The following is a 20,500-nucleotide window of genomic DNA, read 5'->3' as shown; positions in this document are numbered from 1 at the left end:
AGGGCTGCCACGTGAGGCGGGGAGCCCAAAACGTCGCAAAGAAACAACAACAACCCCGAAATAAACACGCCTTTGCGCTTCCTTCGTGTCTCTTGAGCCTTTGGCGTAGTGTCGTCTCGACCGGGATTGTTTTAGACAAGTTTTTTGTGTTGCGCGTGCGCAGTAGCATCGGTCAGACTCTATTTAGCCCGTTTTGCTAAAGAGCCCGGATCTAAAAACTAAATCACAAAAAAAATAAAAAATGAAGATGCACCCGCAAAAATGTGTGGAACCCCCCCCCCCCTTCATCCCCGACGGACAGGGTTTCTTCTCGACCGCAAGCAAGAAGAGCGTGTTTCTCCGCGCACCTGGCAACACCGACCTCGCCAGCGAAAGTGCTGTGCCGCTTGGCTCCCCCCCGTGCGCAGTTGAAGCCGTCCTCACAGGCTGCGGGCTCCCGCTCTCCTCTCCTCCTCTCCTCCTCTCCTCTCCTCTGCTCCCCGGAGCCGCCGCGGGACTGGCTGCGGCCGCCGCCACTTCCGGGTTCCGTCACTCCACTTCTCCCGCCGACGAGCGCCGCGAACTGACTCGCGTTCTATAAGCAAGACAGCAGCCAACCTGCCAACACTCGCTGACACTCACTCATCCCGGAGCGCCAGGCGAGATAGACGAGATACCTACCGGGGGAGGAGGAAAAAAAACCCACGATCTCTTTTCAGCAAAAAAAAAGAAAAAAACAACAACTTTAATTCACCTTTTTTTTCTTCCTTTTGCGGCAATAATAATAAAAACGAGATCTTGCGACCGGACGGCATCCCGGAGGAAGACGCGCGGAGTTGTTGGACGAGACCGGGGCTCGGGAAGAGAAGATCCGTCCCCGCTCTCCAGAACATCATCACCGGCCATCATTCATTCATTACCTTGACAACCCCTGGTTTTGATTGACAGCTGGAGTGGCAAAAAGCCATGAGACGCGACAGTTTAGTTACACGCAGGTTGTTGATGGGTCGATCGTAACCTTCGGTTTTTTGGGCGCTTGACGATTTTTTTTTTTTACCCCCCTCTTTTTGGACTTTTTTGGGGGGGTCAAAGAGGAAAACAAGAGCGAGAGAGAAAATAAAACGGGGGTAAAAAAAAAAAAAAAAAAGAGAGAGAGAGAGCGAGAGAAGAAGAAAAACTCCTCCCGATGCCCCTGCGTGTCGCGAAGCGCGCTGGAGAATAGGAGGAATCCGCCAAATCACGCTCCTGCCGGACTGGGATATTAAATATACGACGCGGCGCGGCCGGGAGTTTATTGGAGCGCAGCCTGATGGCGCAGAGGGTAGGTTCCCTTCAAATCGCCCCACGCGAGACCAGCGTCGCGAGGCCGCGGCGGCGTGGCAGCGGACGCGGAGCGCTGCCTTCTACTTCTGCGCTTTTTCTGCGTTTTCACTCCTCTTACCCCCATTAAAAGAAAGGAAAAAAAAAGATATATATGTATATATGTATTGAGGGACGTTCTCTTTAGCTGCACCGGACTCCGAAGTCGGAAATGTTTCTGGTAATTTCGCCAACTTTTCTGTTTTTTTTTTGTTTTTTTTTTTATTATTCTTTTATTTTTTAATTTCTCCTCCCCCTTTTTTTAAAATCCAAATTACTAATGGACGTGACTTTTCTTTTTTTTTTTTTTGCAAAAATTCATAAACCGCCTGGTATTGTATTTTACTCTCCCAGGCTCGGCGTGACACGCGTTCGCTCGTTTTCTATTTCTTCTTCTTCTTTTTTTTCTTGGCCGATTCTGATTATTTTCTAAAATCTTTCTCTCTGTCTCTCTCTCTCTCTCTCTGTACACACACATATATATATATATATATCTATATATATATGTGTATTTTTTTTGTCGTTGTTGTCCCGCTTCAGTACGATGAGCTGGCCCACTACGGTGGGATGGACGGAGTGGGGGTCCCGGCGTCCATGTACGGGGACCCGCACGCGCCCCGGCCGCTGCCCCAAGTGCACCACCTGAACCACGGGCCGCCGCTCCACGCCACGCAGCACTACGGCGCCCATGCCCCCCACCCCAACGTCATGCCCACCAGCATGGGCTCGGCCGTCAACGACGTCCTAAAGCGGGACAAGGATCTCATTTACGGGTGAGTAGCACGCTTAAAATTAAAATAGAAAAAAATATATATATGAAAAAAATTAACGCGACGATTTCGGCGAATGGTGCTTTTGGCGACAGCGTTGGAAGTTTGGAGTTATGAAATAGTACCGGCGGTGTTGTACACGCGGAGTAATTATGCCGGTTATTAATAAAACCGCGAATAGACCATTTACAGTTTTATTTTTGTAAATGAAATTTGTTAAATGTCGGAATATTTTAAGGAGCGCGGCGGCGCGTGTTTTATCTGCATTCTCCTCCCCACGCAGCCACCCCCTGTTCCCGCTGCTCGCCCTGGTGTTCGAGAAGTGCGAGCTGGCGACGTGCACCCCACGGGAGCCCGGGGTGGCGGGCGGGGACGTCTGCTCGTCCGACTCCTTCAACGAGGACATCGCGGTGTTCGCCAAGCAGGTCGCGTCTCCCTTTTTCATTATTTCTTTTATTTTACTCTTTTCATTTATTTACCTTCCCCAACACACACACACACACACACACACACACCTCCTCCCCTTTTTTTGCTCAGTAAATTGCAGATTAAGTGGAATAATCCCGCCGCGGCACGTGCGTAATCTGGCACTGGGAGCCCAGTTCGAACTTTTTTTTTTTACTGCTTTCACCCTAGAGAAGAAGTTTCTGGGCAACTCCCCCCCCCCCCCCCCCCTCTCTCTCTCTCTGTGTGTGTTTATTATTCATTTATGAGCGAGATGAACATCATTTGAACTTTTGCTCATGTTCGCAGGTGCGGGCAGAAAAACCTCTATTCTCTTCAAATCCAGAGCTGGACAATTTGGTAAGTCCAACTTCCTTCACCCCTTCTCCTTGTGGTGTTATTGAAGGGGCGAGGGGGGGGTTGGGGGTCGCCGCCCCCCCCCCCCCCCCCCCCCCCGCGTCGTTCTTGACGTTGCAGAGTAAACACGGCGGGATTTTTTTTTTTTGGGGGGGGGGGGGGGGGGGGGGGGGGGCATCGCCACCTTTAAACCCGGCGGCCCTGTTCACCGTTCGACGCCGTTTATTAAAAAATATTATATTGTATTTATTGTATTTATTTTTTAATCTCACATCGTTCACCTCAAATCTTGAACCTGCCAACCTGCCGACCTGCCTTCAGGACAGGGCCATAAAATACCAATTATTAATCCGAATTAGACGCGCAGGCGAGGTGACGACCGTAACGACAAGCCGTCGCAGTTCTCGTTCTCTTTTTGCTGCGAGATTTGATGAAATCGCGCGTGGTTTTGGGAACGCATGTTAAAAATCACCCTCCTCTCACTTCTTCTTTCAGATGATACAAGCCATACAAGTATTACGGTTTCATCTTTTGGAATTAGAAAAGGTAAATTGCTGTTGTGATTTTTTTGTCTTGTCACTGCCCTGCATGGCGGTTTATATATATATATATATATGTGTGTGTGTGTGTGTGTGTGTCGTGGTTTAGACACACTGCCCGGTTTCGCCCACTTCATCGTGCAGTGTAAAATAAAATTAAGAAAAAAAAAAATATATATGTTTCAGAACATTTCACACGGAATGCGGTGGCTGTTTTTATTTCACATTCATCCCTTTGTGGTACACCGTTCATCTTCTGCCCTCCAACTTGTTGCTGCCGCAAGTTCCCCCGAGAGTAACACGCAACTGTTTCACTGTCGCTTCCTAAATCGTGGCGATTCTCGGGAGTTTCCGACACGAAGAAAGAAAGAGAAAGGAAGGAAGAGAAATGGCTAATTCCTTGCTTGTAGGTGCACGAGCTCTGCGACAATTTCTGCCACCGGTACATCAGCTGCCTGAAGGGGAAGATGCCGATCGATCTGGTGATCGACGAGCGGGACGGCAGCTCCAAGTCGGACCACGAGGAGCTGTCGGGATCCTCGACCAACTTGGCCGACCACGTGAGTACGAAGCGGGTTCTTACTCTCTTTATATATATATATATATTTTTTTTTAAAAACGTGGACCGTGTCGGGCCTGTTCCGGGTGGGGTTCTGTGTGTTTTTAGCGCACGTCTCGGGCGCCTCTGCGTCGGAGCGCGTTTTTAAGAAAAAAAAAATTAATTTAAAGATGGCGCGTGAATTGGTCCCGGCTCCGTGGCGGGAACGCGCCCGCGTGTGCGCGCCGCCGCTGCGCGCTCCCGCTGAACGCGTTTAATTGTTTCTTATTGATCTAGGCGCGTTTTTTTGTTGTTGTTTTGCGCTCTGCGTGTGTGTGTGTGTGTGTGTGTGTGTGTGTGTGTTTTACGGCCTGCAGGCTCCATAACGCCGAATTCAATTATACGCACCTGAAGTAAATCTGCACATCGATCCGTTTCGGGGATTTTTATTTATTTATTTATTTATTTTTACATATTTTTATTTTAACGCAGTAAAATGTGGACTAATTGAGTTTAATGCCCCGTCTGATCATACTCATTCCCCACTGTGTGTTTTCTTTTTTTTATAATATGTACCAATAATCATATACTTTATAAGCGATAATGGCGAGCCTGGTTATGTTGGAATTAAAGCGCTTCGCCCTGCATCTGTCGAGGGGCGAATGAATAAATAATGAAAGGAATCCGTATTTTTTTTGTGTGTAAAGAAGGCAGGGAGGGACCGAGAGAGGGTCCCGAACCCGGGTCCGAGCCGCGCCTGTTGCGCATGCGCGCTGGGAGAAGTGTGGAAACGCGGCATGCTGTTGTTTAGACAGGGCAGATTAGATAAACTGGCCTGTTTAGTTTCGTGGCAGATGGCGGACGCTCAAGCCAGTTCTGCGAGCGAGCGCGCCGCACAATGTGGACGCTGCGGCCACTGTCGCCGGGTCACTTGTCAGGATAAGTGCACGTGGGCCGTGATGTGCGGTGTTCCCGATGGAAATGAAACCGCCGGGCCGAGAGGTTACAGGGCACCACGCTTCCTGAGGCTGGCTTCAGTCTCGGCCCTCGTACTTTATTTTGCTCACCCCGCCACCTCCCGTGGTGATAATCTCTTTATCTGCAATTTGTGAGTCGTGACAGTAAGCAAGGTGTTAAAGAAGGAAATTCAGTTTTGCATGGGAAAGGGCGTGTGCAGGAAAGAATGCACTAAAATAGGCACAAGGCTACGCGTGCATCGCCGTATTTTTTATTATTTCAACCATTTTTTTTTTTTTTTGCAAGCTTACTGGCACGCCGCAGACGTACAGCATGGCTGGACGTGTCATTAAAACGCGGTGAAAAGCCGAGCAGGCCCACGAACGGTCTTGAGAGGGGAGATCTGGAGGCATGACAAACTGGTGCAGGCGTATTTGATGTCAAGAACTTTCCTCGCATGCTTGCTTTCTCTCGCTTATTTTTCTTTTTCATATTTTATTTTTTTTTTTTCCGCCCCATGTTTTATTATTCATTTTCATCCTCTTCTCTGTGTCGGGCGAAGGCAATCTGATAGTTAGATATGCTAATTTATTTAGTTAGAATCTCTCACGTCCACTTTTCTTTGCTTTTGATATGCATTTTTAATTTATAGCCCAGGGCTACATCTCATTTGGTGAAAGTTGGCTCGCTGTGGATGGGGGGGGGGGCAGCCTGTTGTGCTCCCTCCGTCTCGCCGCGGATATATTTACGGCCTACCTGATGCCTGGCCTTAACAAGCGCGGCTTTATTTACACTTGAATGCCGAGCCGTCCTCGAGCTGATTGGATTATGGCGTTGTCGCAGGAGACGGGGGCCTTTGTCGCGCACTTGATTTCTTGCATTTGTTTCCTGTAACAAGCCCCAGCCTCCCCAGGCTCCGCCCCCCCCCAACTCGCTGTCCGTCTGGGAGGAGAAAATATACATCTGTGTATAATCTCATTGTTTGACGGATGACAGGGGGAAACGGGGGGCAGCTTAGCCTTTTTTTTTTTTTTTTTTTTTAATACGAGTGATCAGTGCAGTCGTGTCTGCCTTTTAATTACAGAAATATAATTGCACTTTTATGCAATGTCCAATTAAGGAGATGTGCGTGTGTGTGTGTGTGTGTGTGTGTGTTGGGGGGTTCATATCTTCTGCCCTAATGAATCTGCCTTTGGTGTCTGGTCTCACCATTCAGAGGGTTCTTTTTTTTTTTTCTAATTCCTTGTTTTGCTGGTAGTTTGGGACAGGATCCTGTGGATCGCTGGCAAAAGATCCCAACGTTGAGGCGTTCTTGTTCTAATAGTCGCTTTATTAAGGCTACTTTCACGCTCCCCGCGCCCTGCCGGACTGCGCCGTAGCCTGCAGGCCTCCTAAAGCCAGTGAACCGTGGCTCTAACTTGTGCCGGGCCTGCAGACGAAGCGGCGCATTCCGACTCGCAGTGTTCGGATTCCTCCACTCTGGCAACGCGGGGAAACAATGTCATTCGCCACCTCGGACGGCGCTTCCGGGGCGATGCTGCGTCCTGTTTGATGAAGGCAACAGGGCCCCGGTGACAGGGCTCGCCGACAGAAAAGCTCCAGCATTTAATCCAAAACCTATAAGCAGTTATGGTGTAAATCATATTATGCAATATACAAAGGCTTTAGATCATTCCAGGTTTGGATCGTTAAATTGCTGGGAAGTGAATCCTTGCTGTTGGTTTTGTGCAGTAAATAAAAATTTTTTTTAAAAAGACGTCCTTCACGAATTTACTAATATATCTTAAGGAGCACGTGGCTGTCAGTTCCTCGGAGATGAATTAGCATTTACATGATTGTTCTTGAAAGGAACTTTTGCTCAGGGTGTGTAACTGCGTAGGAAACCCAGGAAAGAACGTGCAGGGATCTGAGACGCAGGACGGGTCCGGAGGCGTCACCCGGTAAAGATTTATGTCCCTCCTGTGTCAGCGGGGTGGAATATATATAATATATATATATATAAAATATTCCACATATATATCCTCCCAGCCGATGTTCTGAACACACTGAGCCGTTACACACATTTTCATTCCGGGGGGAGCCGAGCCGCACCGGCGCTGCTGCTGCTGCTGAGCTGCGGCATGTCGTGATGGGCAGGGCAGGTGCGTGTCGCGCGGGCCCTCTCCCCCGCTTTTATATTAATTACAACTCGCGTTATCAGCCCGAGAGCCCGCAACCCGGGCAAACAGAGGAGACGGCCCCCGGAGACCCCACCCCCCCACCCCCCGTATCCTATTCACCATCTAACCTGACCGCGCCGCGTACGCATGCTGCCGGCCTCCTCCTCCTCCTCCTCCTGGTAACAGCACACTTTAACACAATTAGGGAAGAGCACGGCGAGAACCGCGTTCTCTCCCTAATTACGCCGAGCTACGGGGAATAGTCACATGATCCGTCTTTTTCCTTCTCAGGGCGGATTGACGCGGTCCGTTTGGACGACGGACCCTTTTTTTTTTTTTTTTTTTTTTTTTTCTCTCAACTTTTTTGAAGTGCAGTGGACTGCTGGGAATGCTGATAATTGTTGTGTGTGTGTGTGTGTGTGTTTATGCGCGGTAGCTGGGAGAGGCGCTTTGAATTATTAATCGGGCCGAAAGGCTGCTGCTCCTCTCGCTCCCGCCGTCGAGGGAGGGAAGGCGAGGCCCGGCGAGGGTGACCACCGGGACGAGGACAGCAGCCCCGGCACCAGGCCCAGATTCCTGGAAAAGCCACTGGGGCGGAAGAAAGTGCGGCGCGCAGCGTCGCCGCGGCCGGTTCGGCACCGTAGGCGCTGATGTGCAACAACGTAGACGAAGTGCGTCGAGTTTTCTAGCGGGAATTTCGCCGCTGCCAGTGGGAAGTTTGACTCCAGGAAGCGGAACCCAGTCATTTTCGTCCCTTAGATCAACAGCAGCACATTCTGAGTATGCCGAGTGCGGCTCGGCCCCGGCTGCGGCGCACAACTGTCCTCTCTCTCTCTCGCTCTCTCTCTCTCGCTCTCTTTTTTCCCCTCTTTTCTCCTGCTTTATTTTATGACACTTGCACTTGAGACATAATGGAAGTGTTATGGGAGAATGAGGGCCATTTTCACATCTGTGGATGGATGAAAGGAGCGGTTTGAAGCGCCGGGGGTCACTGGGTTCAGCCGAAGGACTGGCCCAGCGCGCCGCTGATGGCCCGCCGGGTCGGGTAAAGGTGCCGGCTTGTCATTTGACACGAGTAAAATCCACTCGGGTGGATTTATCATTTATTAAGTTCTTTTTGTCCACGTCGTCTCTGGCGGTCAGGGCCCGGGGAAGGTGCGCTTCGCGCTCGTCCCGGCCCTGCGAAGGCCTCTGCCGTGCCCGGTCCTGGGCGGCCAGGTCTGGTGGCCCACGGGCAGCTGGACAGACACTCGACTCTCACGGATTAAGAGTTCATCCGAGGCCGTAATAAGCTTACACCACATGGCAACTCGCTTTTTCCGGAGACGTTTTCCTGCGTGCGTTTCCTCCCCCGTGCAACGCACCGTTGAGCTCGGAAAAGTACAGGTTTGCGTTTATATGGCTTTATGTTGACGTGCTTACTGCACTGGTGTGTGTGACTGCATGCTTTGCCTTTTATATGCGTCTATTCATGCTGGCATGGTGTGCGTGTGTGATGAAATAAAGTATAATTGGGTGGTAGTAGCCTAGTGGGTAACACACTCGCCTATGAACCAGAAGACCCGGGTTCAAATCCCGCTTACTACCATTGTGTCCCTGAGCAAGACACTTAACCCTTAGTTGCTCCAGGGGGGACTGTCCCTGTAACTACTGATTGTAAGTTGTTCTGGATAAGGGCGTCTGATAAATGCCGTAAATGTAAATGTATAAAATTGACCTGTGCGTATAAATACAGCGTAGGCCCGCCCTTTAGAATCTTGATACATTTACACTGTTAGCGGAATGGATGTAAACTCTCATCAAAAGTCCCTCCCAGTTCGTTTTTAAGCGTAGAACGTGACTGCTCGACAGAATAAAGTGCTACTACTTTGCGTGTGTAATATTTGAAAGGGCCACGCATCAGCGTATTTGTTTTTGGGGTGGCCTCGAGGGTGGCCCAGACGTCTGAAGCCGAGAAGCGCAGTACACGTCTGAGTTACGTGTTGGCGCGAGTGGGTGCGTGTTACACGCAGGGAACAGCGAAGCGCTCCGAGGCTAGCGGGCAGCTTCGGCGCAGCCCCGCGTTTGTTTGCCTTGGGTCCTCTTCAAGGGGGCCGTTCCTTCGGGGGCCACTCCGCGGCGGGCCCCGGAGCCCAAGCGCGCACGCACGTACGTACGTGTGCAGCCGCGGGCCGCGCGCACCCTGCGTCGGACCGCAGCGGCAGCGGAAACCGTGTGCTGCAGATAAAGCACCTTCCTGTACAATAGAATTCCCGTTTCCCCGGCCCGGCAGGGCACTGGGAAGCACCAGGAAGGGCGAGGAGGGGCGCCAGCTTGCAGTTTTTCACTCCGCGTCTTCATTTTTAGTGAGAGAGAGAGAGAGAGAGGGAGAGAGAGAAGAATCGCGTTCATGTCTTCTTTTCCTTTCTGTACGGTGCAAGTTGATTAATGGCGCTTGTGGTATATTTAGACTTTTCACCTCCATATTTTGTTACTCCACGCGGAAGCCTCGGTTGGCCGGGTGTAAGTCGAACTGACGCTTTTCCACCACATGTGTTTAGACAACTCCTCCGAGCTTGTTCAGACTCTGATGGTACATTAAATATGGCCGTGATTGACTCAGGCGCTCTAATTAAACCGTTAGCTCGCAGGCTTCGGAGCGAAGGGCCGCCGGTCGAGGCGGGGAGGGGGGGAGAGGGGGGCTTTTTTTGATGTTGCCACGGCCGCTGATGAGCTCAGCGCCGGCGTGTTTGTGGAAGGAAGCAGTCGGCGCGCTCTGATTCGGGCCCGAAATAAAGCGCTCGGGGCCCTGCCCGGCCTTGCAGATGTCCCTCTCACGTTTCCAGGCTGCTCATGCGGTTTCCCTCTCTCTCTCTCTCTCTCTCTCCCTCCCTCCCTCTCTTCCTGCTCTCCGCTCCTGGTCTGCGGTTTGGATGGATGGATGGATCCCTTCTGTCAAAATCCCCCTACCAGAACCCAGCTTCCTGGAGAGACCATGATGACGCCACCTCCACGCACTCTGCCGGCACGCCGGGACCCTCCAGCGGGGGCCACGCATCGCAGAGCGGGGACAACAGCAGCGAGCAAGGTGAGCCCGCCAACACCTCCGAGGGACCCGTTTTGGGAACCCCAAATTGTATATGCGTCTCATAATCTGCCTGCAGCCACATAATCGCCTTTGAGAGACTAATATATATATATTCCATAATGGAAGGTAGCTGATTTTACCCCGAAGTTCCTAAAAACACAAAGTTTAGGAGCCTTGTGCTCTGATCACACCCCGGACTGCCAGAATTAAGCGTATACTTCCTGCGAGGCGTGCGGCGTCCTCATCTGGGATTCAGTGGTGGGGGAGCTGTTTGACGGAAGTGTAAAAATGGCCACACTAAAAGAACCCAAAAGTGGTCCCACAAGAGCCCCGGAGCCGGGAGCCGCTTTTTAGACACAATGGCTTGTTGTCCTGTAACCCACGCAGCCCGACCTCGCTCTCCTTCTACCTTCCCTCCGACCTGACTTTCTGAGGGAGGCTGGGAGATCTCCTTTCCCTGCCGGGGCTTTGCACGGAATTTCATCAGCAGACGCTCGCCATGTCCAACCCGGCTTGTTATTCAGACCGCAATCAAACCTATTGATAGGAACACCCCAACACACACACACACACACACACACACACAGATCCAGGCCGGCAGTCTGGTGTGAAAGATGGCGAGACGGCCCCTTTGACCGCAGAGCCACACTTACGGCAGACCTCCGTGGTTCGCCCACGTCAGGACGATTTGCGTCAAGGCTGCATGCGCGACCGAGCGGCGGGCCGCTGCGGTGGCGGGATGCGAGCCGCACAGGACTCGCCGTGAAATACAGCAGAGGTGGCCTAGCGGTTAAGGAAGCGGCCCCGTAATCAGAAGGTTGCCGGTTCGAATCCCGATCCGCCGAGGTGCCACTGAGCAAAGCACCGTCCCCAAACACTGTCATGGCCGCCCACTGCTCACTCAGGGTGATGGGTTAAATGCAGAGGACAGATTTCACTGTGTGCACCGTGTGCTGTGCTGCTGTGTATCACACGTGACAATCACTTCACTAAGTCACTAAGAGCAGGCACGCCTGCTGCTGGCAAGGAGATGAAGGGTCATGGGACAAAAAAAAAAAAAAAAAGTTTCGTTCACGTAGATTTTGTTGCTTTATTAAGGTATTCCTCTCCCCGTTTTCTCGACTCAGCTGTGAAGGGGATCGACTGGGGGGGGGGTCGAGAGACGGCGAGCAAGTGAAATGCACCGCCTATTGATTATCTTACACACATAAGTACAAGTGACCTGTAATCCGCAGAGCACTTATCGACTGCCTCCTGCACCGGATCCAGTAACAGCTGATCAATACGGGCCGAGGCGGTTATGGTACGGCGAGGGGCGTGGCCTTCGGCCCACGTCCAGGCGCTCCATTTTCTCAGGGACGAATTTTATATATTTTTTTCCCTGCCACCGTCCCCCCCCTCCTTTACTTCGCTGCCTCATTTTTCACATTCTTGGAATTACGTTAAGGCTTGAAGCGCTCGCTGACTCCCAGCCCAGGCCCCGCCTCTCCGTGGTGTGACCCCGCTGGGGTCCCCTCCACCTGGGACCAGGGGAGCAACATCTCGCCCCGGCGTGCTCAGCGGAAAGAAATATGGAAAAAAGGGGGGAAAACCGATCCACTTTTTTTCAAACAGAAAGCCCCAGCTGCCCTTTGGCCCCGTTTGTTCATACCGGACGCTGAAACGGTCCTCATTACATAACGTCTGCACCGGGGCCCCTCCCGGCACGGCTGCACCAGCAGCGCTTTTTATTTCCTTTTTCATGAATGAAGCCGTCACCGCGGCGGCCCGTCACCCGGCGCCAGCCGCTTCCACACGTGCAGATGCGCGGCTGGGAAAAACGATGGCTGCGAGCGATACCCGTAATCTGCCGGTTGTATCTCCCGTCCGAACAGCGGGGACCGGAGGAGAAAATATGCGCATTCCCTCTTCAGGACCCCTATATTATAAAGCGGGGCAGCGTGGGAAGTTGCGCTCGCAGCACTCGGCTGGGTTGGCATTCGCAGGGCGCGCCGCTTTTTGCCGCACCATGCGACTCGGCCTGGATTTCTTTCCCGGGAAAATCGGAATTGTCAACCTGAGGGCATCCCGAGGTCGGCCTTCGGCGCTCACCGGGCCACGAGCGCCCGCCGCAGTTTGCGGTGTGGCCACGCCCCTTCGGCCCTCCTCGCACTATTAGCCACGCACGCGGCCTACGTTTACCCGGGCGGCTTTGAGTCGAGAGAGGCGGGGTTCCCTGGGCTGAACCGTGCGCCCTCATTTTTTGGGGGGATTTTCCACCAAACGAACTTGATTTAAATCAATAAATAGGAATATTTTATGATAACGGTGCCTGAGGTGCAAGGTGTGTGTTGATGTGCAGTGTGTGTGTGTGTGTGTGTGTGTGTGTGTGTGTGTGTGTGCGCGCGAACAGAAGTGAGTGGGGGGGGGGGAACTATCTACGACTGTCTCCCGAGTGCCTGTTAAGAGTTTAATTTAGAGGAGTAATTAAAGCCGAATACGGCCCCATAAACAAAAGATAAACAATAAACCTGCCGCGGTCCCTGCTGTTTCACGGCCGGCAATCCCAGCTGCCGGAGGACTGGCGTCACGGCCTCCCTCCCGAACCTCTGTACCGGACGACCAATCGCGTCTCACCGTTTTAGGGGACCTGGACAATCGGGCTTGTTTGTCCCCCCCATTAAATTGGCACGACATGCCAACACACGACGAGTCTTTGGATTGCAGAAACGAAGCGTTTGGAAATGTGCAGGTATTCTGAGAGGCGTGAGTGTTACACGCTGAGAGTTGTTGCTCCGGAGGAGGAGGAGGAGGAAGATGGGGGGAGCAAAAAAAAAAAAGAACACAGGAGATACTTTCATGATCCCATTAGCATAAGAGTGGGTAAATTATTCATGCCGAGTGCTTAATCTATGGGGAAAAGTATAGTTAATGCACATAGTTTTAAAGTGGATCCCGTGCGGTGGCGAGTCCGGATTCTTGCCGGATTCAGCATTCGGAGGCGTTTACGGTAAGCGGCCTGGACGCGCGCTCCTGCGCTCAGAGCTGCTTCGGGGGGGCTGCGCTTTGAGGTTTACCCCTCGCTCGCGTTCTCACACGCACAAACGCACGCTTGCTCGGTGTGCTGCATGCTTTATTGTCTGGATTTAGAAAAAAAAAAAAAAAAAGGGGGATCCATTAAAGGAAGGAAGGAAGGAGGAAAAAAAAAAGAAAACTAGAGGAGCGCTAATGCTCTCCAGTAAGACTGCAAAGGCGAGCATTTCCAGTAACGTCACGCTCTCCGGCTGCAGCTTGTCCTCTCGGCCTTTAATTACATGCAGGCATCACTCAGTGCAGGCACATTGAGGGGGTCAGCCCGATGTGCAAACTGATGTTGGGGGGGGGGGGGTTAAAAAGAGACAACAAAATAAAAAAAGCTAAATGTAGACCTATAGCAGCCGAGGAGAATGTGTGTTATGCACCATTAGGGGCAGCCCCGCCCCCTCATCCCCCTGTGCTGTTCGTTTGCCTTGTAAATGCATTGGTTGTAATTAAAAAATAGGGGGGGGGGTGATTCAAACCCCAACACTGGTCGCCGTGGAGATGTTGAGTGCAGCGGGGCCTGATGTGATATGGTTAAGAGAGATTTGAGGCCACACCCCCTTTGCTCTTCTGCGCTTATTGATGCTTTTGCATATTTTTTTTTTTTTACGAACGCAACAGTGCGTTGGCACTTTGAAAGCCGCTTTCTTTTTTTGGCAGGAATTTTCTTGTTTTAGCAGGTCGCCCCTGAGGGGGTTAGCCGAGGAGTCACCGTTAAGAGGTGATAATCCAACTGGCCCAGTCTTCCCCCCAGAGAGCATGGGTGGGTGCGATGCCGTGTGTCTTGTGTGTGCACGTTTCCGTGCAAGCAGCAACAAGCCACCCTCACCCGACTTTACCCGTTGTGGGTTTTTTTTTTTTGTTTTTTTTTTGAGGTAGGGGGGCCTTGGGGCTGGTCACCATTATGGTCAACAAGGGTTAGAAAGGCCACGTCCCTTAAAAGCACACCTGCAGGGTGACTCCAAAGCCCCGATGAGGCACCCATCCTCTGCTGTTTAAGGTGCGCTTATTTGGGAATTAACCCTGACCGCCGGGGTCCTTTTCCCCTCTGTGCCTTTGTATTTGTCCGATGAGCCTTGCTCTCTCTTTTTTTTTTTTTTTTTTTTTTTTTTTTACTCCCCCCAAATCTTTAGCCTTTCTTCTGTCTTCTTTGACTTTATAACCCATTCCCCACCCCCAATCGGTGTCTCCTCATGTCCAAGCACCTACCTGGACTAGAGTAAAGGCAGGCTCAGCTGAGGTTTGAGTTTTTCCTTTCGGACCTACACGTTCATGCAAATGTATTTTTTTTTTTTTTTTCGAGCCAATATTGCGGATAAGCCCATTTCATCGCCACGATTAGTGCTCCACCGCATGTTCTCATGAGGGGCGCTCGTTTGAGGAATAAAACTAGTCCCCATGTCCCTTAGTCTGCATGCAGCGAGGGTCTTTTCACACAGGGGTGGGGGGCGGCTCCTCGGGGTGCCGGGTTCGACAGTAGTCAGTGCCATTAGCTCTTCCCATTGTCTGCTGCCACCTAATAATTTCTAATTACCCCAAGGAGGTATTAGGAGTGTTAGTCAGCCAGGATAATTTCTTATTTACACGCTCCAAGCGGCGAGAGCGGCGAAAGTGCGGAGGGGTAGTGCAGAACGCGACAAATCGACACGGCGTACGAGCCGACGGGGCCGGGGGGGTTGCACCGCGTTCATTATGCATTATGGTAATTCATTTAGAAGGTTATCAATTTCAGAACTGAGCCAGGCTGTTTTGGGGAGTGGAAATGCGTTGTTTCTGAAGAGGATGCTGGTTTTTTTTTTTGGGCTGTTCCAATTACCCAGTTTCCTCGCTTTTGAGGCAGATCGTGAAAATTAAATTCTGTATTTAATGTTTTTTTTAATACGAGTCCTTTTCCTTAATGACACTCTTCTGGGGTATTGTTTTGGTCTCTTTTGTTGCGACTGTGGGTGCTTTTCTGCATGTAGGGGGACTGGGGGATCTGTGAGGTGCCATGTTTTCACTGGATTGTTCTCCCAAATCATCCCGTTTTCCTTTCTTCCTCCCTGCAATCTAAAACTTATCTTTTCCTTACGCTATCAGGCCAGCATGACTAAGCTCTCTGAAAAACAATTGGAGGAAGCTTGGAAGAAGAAAGTGCGTTAAAGACCCTGCGAAACCCTACGAAAAAAAACGAAAAAAAAACACTGCTATCTTGCGATAACCACCCCTGTCATTTTCCCATCTTGTTTTCTCAAGACAAAGAGAAAACATTTGAGGTTTTTTTTTTTTTTTTTTTTTTTTATTGGGGCTTTATTTAAAAAAAAAAATGTTTTTCCATTTTATCCGAGCCGTATTGTTTGGACGGAAAGTTTACTCTCTGGGATGCAGCCTTCAGACAACCAACTGTCTACAGGAGACATCTGTGAAGGCTGACCTCCTGACCTCAGAAAGAATGCTCAGAAGGTGGGGGAATGCTGCCTTTACCCCTCTCATGGCCCGAAGGACAACTAAGAAGCACACGAGAACAAACTCCATAACTGTTACAACCCAAAGAAAAAGAGAGAGAGAGAGAGAGAGAGAGAGGGAGGGCGGGAGTGAGAGAATGCGAGATAACAAGAGAGAAAAGGCCAGGATGGGCCAAAGCGTGTAGGACTGGTCTGGTTTCTACCCCAAAGGCCTCAATGCCTTTGCTCCTCCTCAGACCCCCATGAGATCATTTTCCTGCTTTATGAGTAAAAAGGAAGCCCAGTTCAGAAATGGAAAAAGGTTACGCAAGGCAGCGGCGGCCTGGTGGAGAGACGCACCCCGCGCTTTTCCAAGCACCTGCGGCTGCGTGGACACCCACCTACACCCGCCCGGGCGTGGCCATCCCCGTCCCGGTTTTTGGGAACTGGTTGCTTGGACTTCCCGTAGACTTCTCGCGAAAACTTCCGCAGCCTCATTTGCTTTTTCGGGATCGTTCTACTTTTTTTTTTTTTTTTTTTTTTTTTTTTCGTCAGCTCCCAATCCTTTTGATTGGGGGCTCCCCGTGTGGGAGGGATGGAGAGCCGCAAGCCCCCGGTGCCGAATTTAGAGAGGGAGCTTCAGGGGCCTGGCGCTTCGGCTGCTGAGGCTTGATGGGGAGGAAAATTGAAAAGTCAATAACGAAGCCCACCCTTTCATACCCCACCTCCCTCCGAAAACGTCTGCTCTGAAATAAAGAAAGAAATAAACACAAACAAAGGGAGACGGGCCATTTCCAGAAGCAAAAGTTAATTAATTGCATCAGAGCGGCGTTTTTTTTTTTTTTTTTTGGTTTGGCTGCATATTAACTCAGCGGGCGCTGCGATTAAGATCTTGCGCTCGGCTCTAATGACTTCCGGAAGGTGCGAGGGGAGAGAGAGAGAGATAGAGAGAGAGAGTCGGGCTGGAAATCGAACTCGAACACAAGCGGCAGGAGGAGCGCGGAGCGTGATTGCGGCAGGCGAGGATTTGCGGTGATGTGACAGAATTTGTCACCTGCTGTACGCTCATTTTGAAACGGAAGTTTTTTTTTGTTGTTGTTTTTTTTTATCTTGCCGTTCGCCCCAACCCCCCCCCCCCCCCAAACCGAAACCGAGAAAAAAAAAAACCCAAGAGGCGCGCCTGAACTCCCAAGCAGCCACTAACGCAGGCAGCTAATTAAGGGAATGCGTCAGGAACGCATTACAGGGGAGCCTATGTGGGCAGGTCAAGGTGCCGGAGTGGCGGTAATTTGAACCCCTGGCTTCCAGCTCGGTTTTTTTTTCCGCCGGGGTAATAAGCCGCTCACCTGGCCCGCCAGCAGGAGCAGGCCGAATTTTTATTATTATTATTTTTTTAATTTGAATTTTTTTCCCCTTAGCATTAAAGCGGTCAAGCCCCTATAATCAAAATTAGCCGGCAGGGCCGGGGCGTAATGAAATGGCCGGACGAATTTACCCGAAGGGTCAGTAGAAGGCTCATCGCGGCAATGAAAGGAAACTAAGCCTCTTCGCTTTCTACTAAGGATTTTTAAAAATGATTTTGTTTCATTTTCTAGCTCTTTAAGGGGGAAATGGCAAATGCAAATGCAAAAAAAATCTTGCCTTATTTAACTCAAGGCTGTTTCAGCAGTGGGACGAGGAGGAAAAATGGTAATAAATGGTAATTAATTTGCAGGCTGTCTGCGGGAAGGACAGCAGGCAGCAGTTATTGACTTGTAAAGGAGCCAGTAGGTGAGTCTCGACAAGACGCGAGCAGCTCCCTTTTCTTGTAAAGCGGTATCTGATTTCTCTCCTCGCCGGGTCCCCGGAGACGCTGTTGTGCTCGCTGTGATCGGGGGACTCGCAGCTGCACCCAGGGAGAGAGAAACAGAGAAGATTAGATAAAAAAAAAAAAAAAAAAAGAATATCTGAAGTTTTTTTTTTTTTTTTTATATAAAAAAAAAAAAACGAGTGTGAAGCATGGGGATGGTGTGTACTTGTTGCGTGTGTGTGTGTGTGAGAGAGAGAGAGGGAGAGAGAGAGCGTGTGTCGCAGCACAAAAGGCCAAGCGGTAGAGAAAAAGGAGTCAGCGAGAGAAGAGACAAAAGCAGCGATCATCTAACAAGGCTCCTCGCAGGCCTGACTAATTTATGAAGGCAAACCGTTCCAGTGGTGCAGCAGCCAGGTGGAACCGGAGGAAGTTCTTTGCGGGGCCTCCGGAGCGGGCCGGGCCGGAGCCCCGGGGGGGCGGCGCTTCTCGGTTTGAACTTTATCAGGGGCTACGCTTAATCAATACGCTATCGGAAAACGAATTAATTACTAACGCAGAATAAAACAGGCGCATTTGAAAGCGAGGGCTCATCAATTCGGTAATCTCTCGGCTTCAGCCCGGGCGCCGGGAGGATCATCGCCGGCTCGGAGTAATGAGGAACTGTGGGAGTTTCCTCATCCTCATCCCCATCCCCATCCCCACCTCCACTTCCAACTCGGACGCACTCCCCTGCGCCCTGTTCCCGAGGTTCCCTCCACATTCCCTTCCCACCAAATTCCGCTCTTCCCAGGGACGGGGCTGGCATTAGCGCGGAAATCTCCGGGCCACGGGGACCGAATCCGGACGTTCCGGAGCCTGGACCCTGGTCCCGCCCTCCAGCGGGTGTCGGGAGCAGGACGGGGGTTATGGGTGATGAATTGGGCTTTTAGCGAGCTCATTACGGCGGCGAGTTGAGTTGAGAGGACGGAGGCGCGGCGGCGGCAGCGTGGTAATCAGTTCTGCTCGCTTTGTTCCCTGCCTCCGGGACATTTCTGCGCGGCAGCGGCTTGATGAGCGGGGGCTGCTGGGCCGAGGTTGTAATCTGATGGTTGACTTGTTGATTTATAAACCTTTTAATTCATTTGCCCCAGACTTTGCCCTCACCATCATCATCATCACCTCGCCGCTCCTTTTAATGGCTGCCGTTAAAATATCCTAATCCGCTCGATGCCAGAGTTCGCGGCAGGCCCGGTAGGCACGGCAGTGATGACCGCAAGGTGCCTGGCCGCGGCGAAATGAACGAGGCGTGTTTGCTTTAGCTTTGAACTGTAATTGGGGGGGGGGGGGGGGGGTAGAGAATCGCAGCCATCCGGCGCCGGTAAGGCGGCGCGGCGTGTCGAGTTTCGCTCCCCGAATCGGGGGACCCGCCATCTCGCTGCCGGCCTCGCGCTCTTCTCCTCGCTGCTCTCCTCTTCTCCCGTTCTCCGCCCCCCCAACAAGACTCTGGTATTCCCTTTACGAGGGATTACCAAAGCCATATAGCCGTCAGAAGCCTCTTAGTTACGCCTCAGCCCTCCGTCGCTGCTCTTTTTTTTGCCCGTTTAGTCTTCTGCGGTATGAAGTTGTAGTCGGAATTCTTTGAAATCGCTGGCCGCTCTGCAAATCGTTTCGGTCTTAATAAAAAATAGGCCCGACGTGTATTTTTAATTTCCTTCTCGGCTTGTCGGTCACAGCACAGCGATCACAGCTCAGTGTTACGTAGGGTCGGTGGCGTAAAACACACAGAGGTGTTGGACGTCTTAGAGTCTGGATTCGCCCAGGTAACCACCGGGACCAATTAGCGCGATCCGATTTGGGGGGAAAAAGCGGCTAAAGAGGAAGAAGCGCGGGGAGTTTTTGCGGGTAACGTTGGGGGGGGGGGGGGGGGGGGGGCTGTCGGGGATTCGGCGGGCGTGAAATCTCTGGTTGAGACCCAAGGCCCATCATTAGCCACTGATCCATGTCTGTGGAGTGAGAGGGGCATCACAACGGCCATTAGAACCCACACCCCCCCACCCCCTCCTCCTCGGCACCCACAATCTATTGCCATTCGTGCAAGTTGGATCCCGAGATTCGCAACATCCGGCCCTTTTTATGCTGCACATCTTCATTCCGTTTCTCCACTTCCATCCGCCCGTAATCGCGTTCTCGCACGCGCGTTGGAAGCAGCGAGGGCTGAAGTGGTTTTTGCCGCGCGGTAAAGAGGCCTGGACGTAGCGATGTCCGCGCGAGGGATGTTTACTTCCGCAGAACCGGAGCGCCGCCAGACCCGCTCCGAACAGAGCGACATCCTCCGCCACCGAGAGGGACTCAACCAGAGGCCGGGAGGAGCCGTTGCGGGGCCCTCAAAGGCCCTATTTATGATGGCATTAGATAATTGTTGTTACAGGTAGCAGGTTAATTACACTTGTAATTACCTGGCCCAGAGCCTTTGATATTATCCGTAGCCCAGCGTTCCCCAAACATCAGGCTTATTAGCTGACTATTACGCCTTTGAACCTTGCGCCAGAAACGCTGCTTTCCCCACCCTCCCCCGCCCAGTACGGTTTACTTTCCATCCGAATAAGATTTGGTTCATTTATTATTATTGTTTATATATATATATATATTTTTTTTTTTTGGGGGGGGGGTGTTGCTCTCAGGAAGGGCCCGACTGGCCCTATTTACAAGTTTGTAAGTTTGTCCTGCTGCGCCCACCCCCGCAGCCAGGCTCCTCTCCCCTCCCCTTCCCCCAGAAGGGCTGTGAGTGGTGCAGCCCGACGATAGTTATCATTCCTTGGATGACCGAGAGCGGTAGAGAGAGAGAGAGAGAGAGAGAGAGAGAGAGTTGAACCACGATGCCTCTTCCCACATCCTGAATGTCAGAGAGGCTTCCTAAAAAAAAGTTTCTAATTTAAAGCCGCTCGTTCTTTACTTTGTCGGGAGCGACAGGCCCGTGTTAGTGGAGGAGGGGATCACGAGCAGGCCTGCACTTTACTCAGGCGGCAGGAGCCGGCAGCACCTGACGCGGTCTGGGGGGGCGGGGGGGGGAGGGCGTAATT

The 20,500-nt window shown here is 51.6% G+C and overlaps 1 protein-coding gene across 5 annotated transcripts in view; it reads left to right on the top strand.

Annotated features, from left to right (window-relative positions):
- Nucleotides 1-400: 400 nt before the first annotated feature.
- The window catches only part of meis2a (Meis homeobox 2a), a 64,290-nt gene continuing 44,190 nt past the window's right edge, over nt 401-20,500 (top strand). For 2 of the 5 annotated variants that reach the window (XM_028976946.1, XM_028976937.1), the window contains exons 1-7: nt 401-1,300; nt 1,879-2,111; nt 2,392-2,533; nt 2,862-2,912; nt 3,405-3,455; nt 3,859-4,008; nt 10,055-10,169. In XM_028976946.1, the coding sequence (XP_028832779.1) occupies nt 1,289-1,300; nt 1,879-2,111; nt 2,392-2,533; nt 2,862-2,912; nt 3,405-3,455; nt 3,859-4,008; nt 10,055-10,169 (754 nt within the window). In that variant the 5' untranslated portion in view covers nt 401-1,288. The remainder of the gene's footprint in view (nt 1,301-1,878; nt 2,112-2,391; nt 2,534-2,861; nt 2,913-3,404; nt 3,456-3,858; nt 4,009-10,054; nt 10,170-20,500) is intronic. The other 3 variants (XM_028976954.1, XM_028976961.1, XM_028976969.1) reach the window with 2 other exon arrangements.

The sequence above is a fragment of the Denticeps clupeoides genome, chromosome 1 (genome assembly GCF_900700375.1).
Source record: "Denticeps clupeoides chromosome 1, fDenClu1.1, whole genome shotgun sequence".
Classification (NCBI taxonomy): Eukaryota; Metazoa; Chordata; class Actinopteri; order Clupeiformes; family Denticipitidae; genus Denticeps; species Denticeps clupeoides.
Note: the sequence above shows the minus strand (reverse complement) of the source record. Positions and strands in the feature narration are given on the sequence as shown.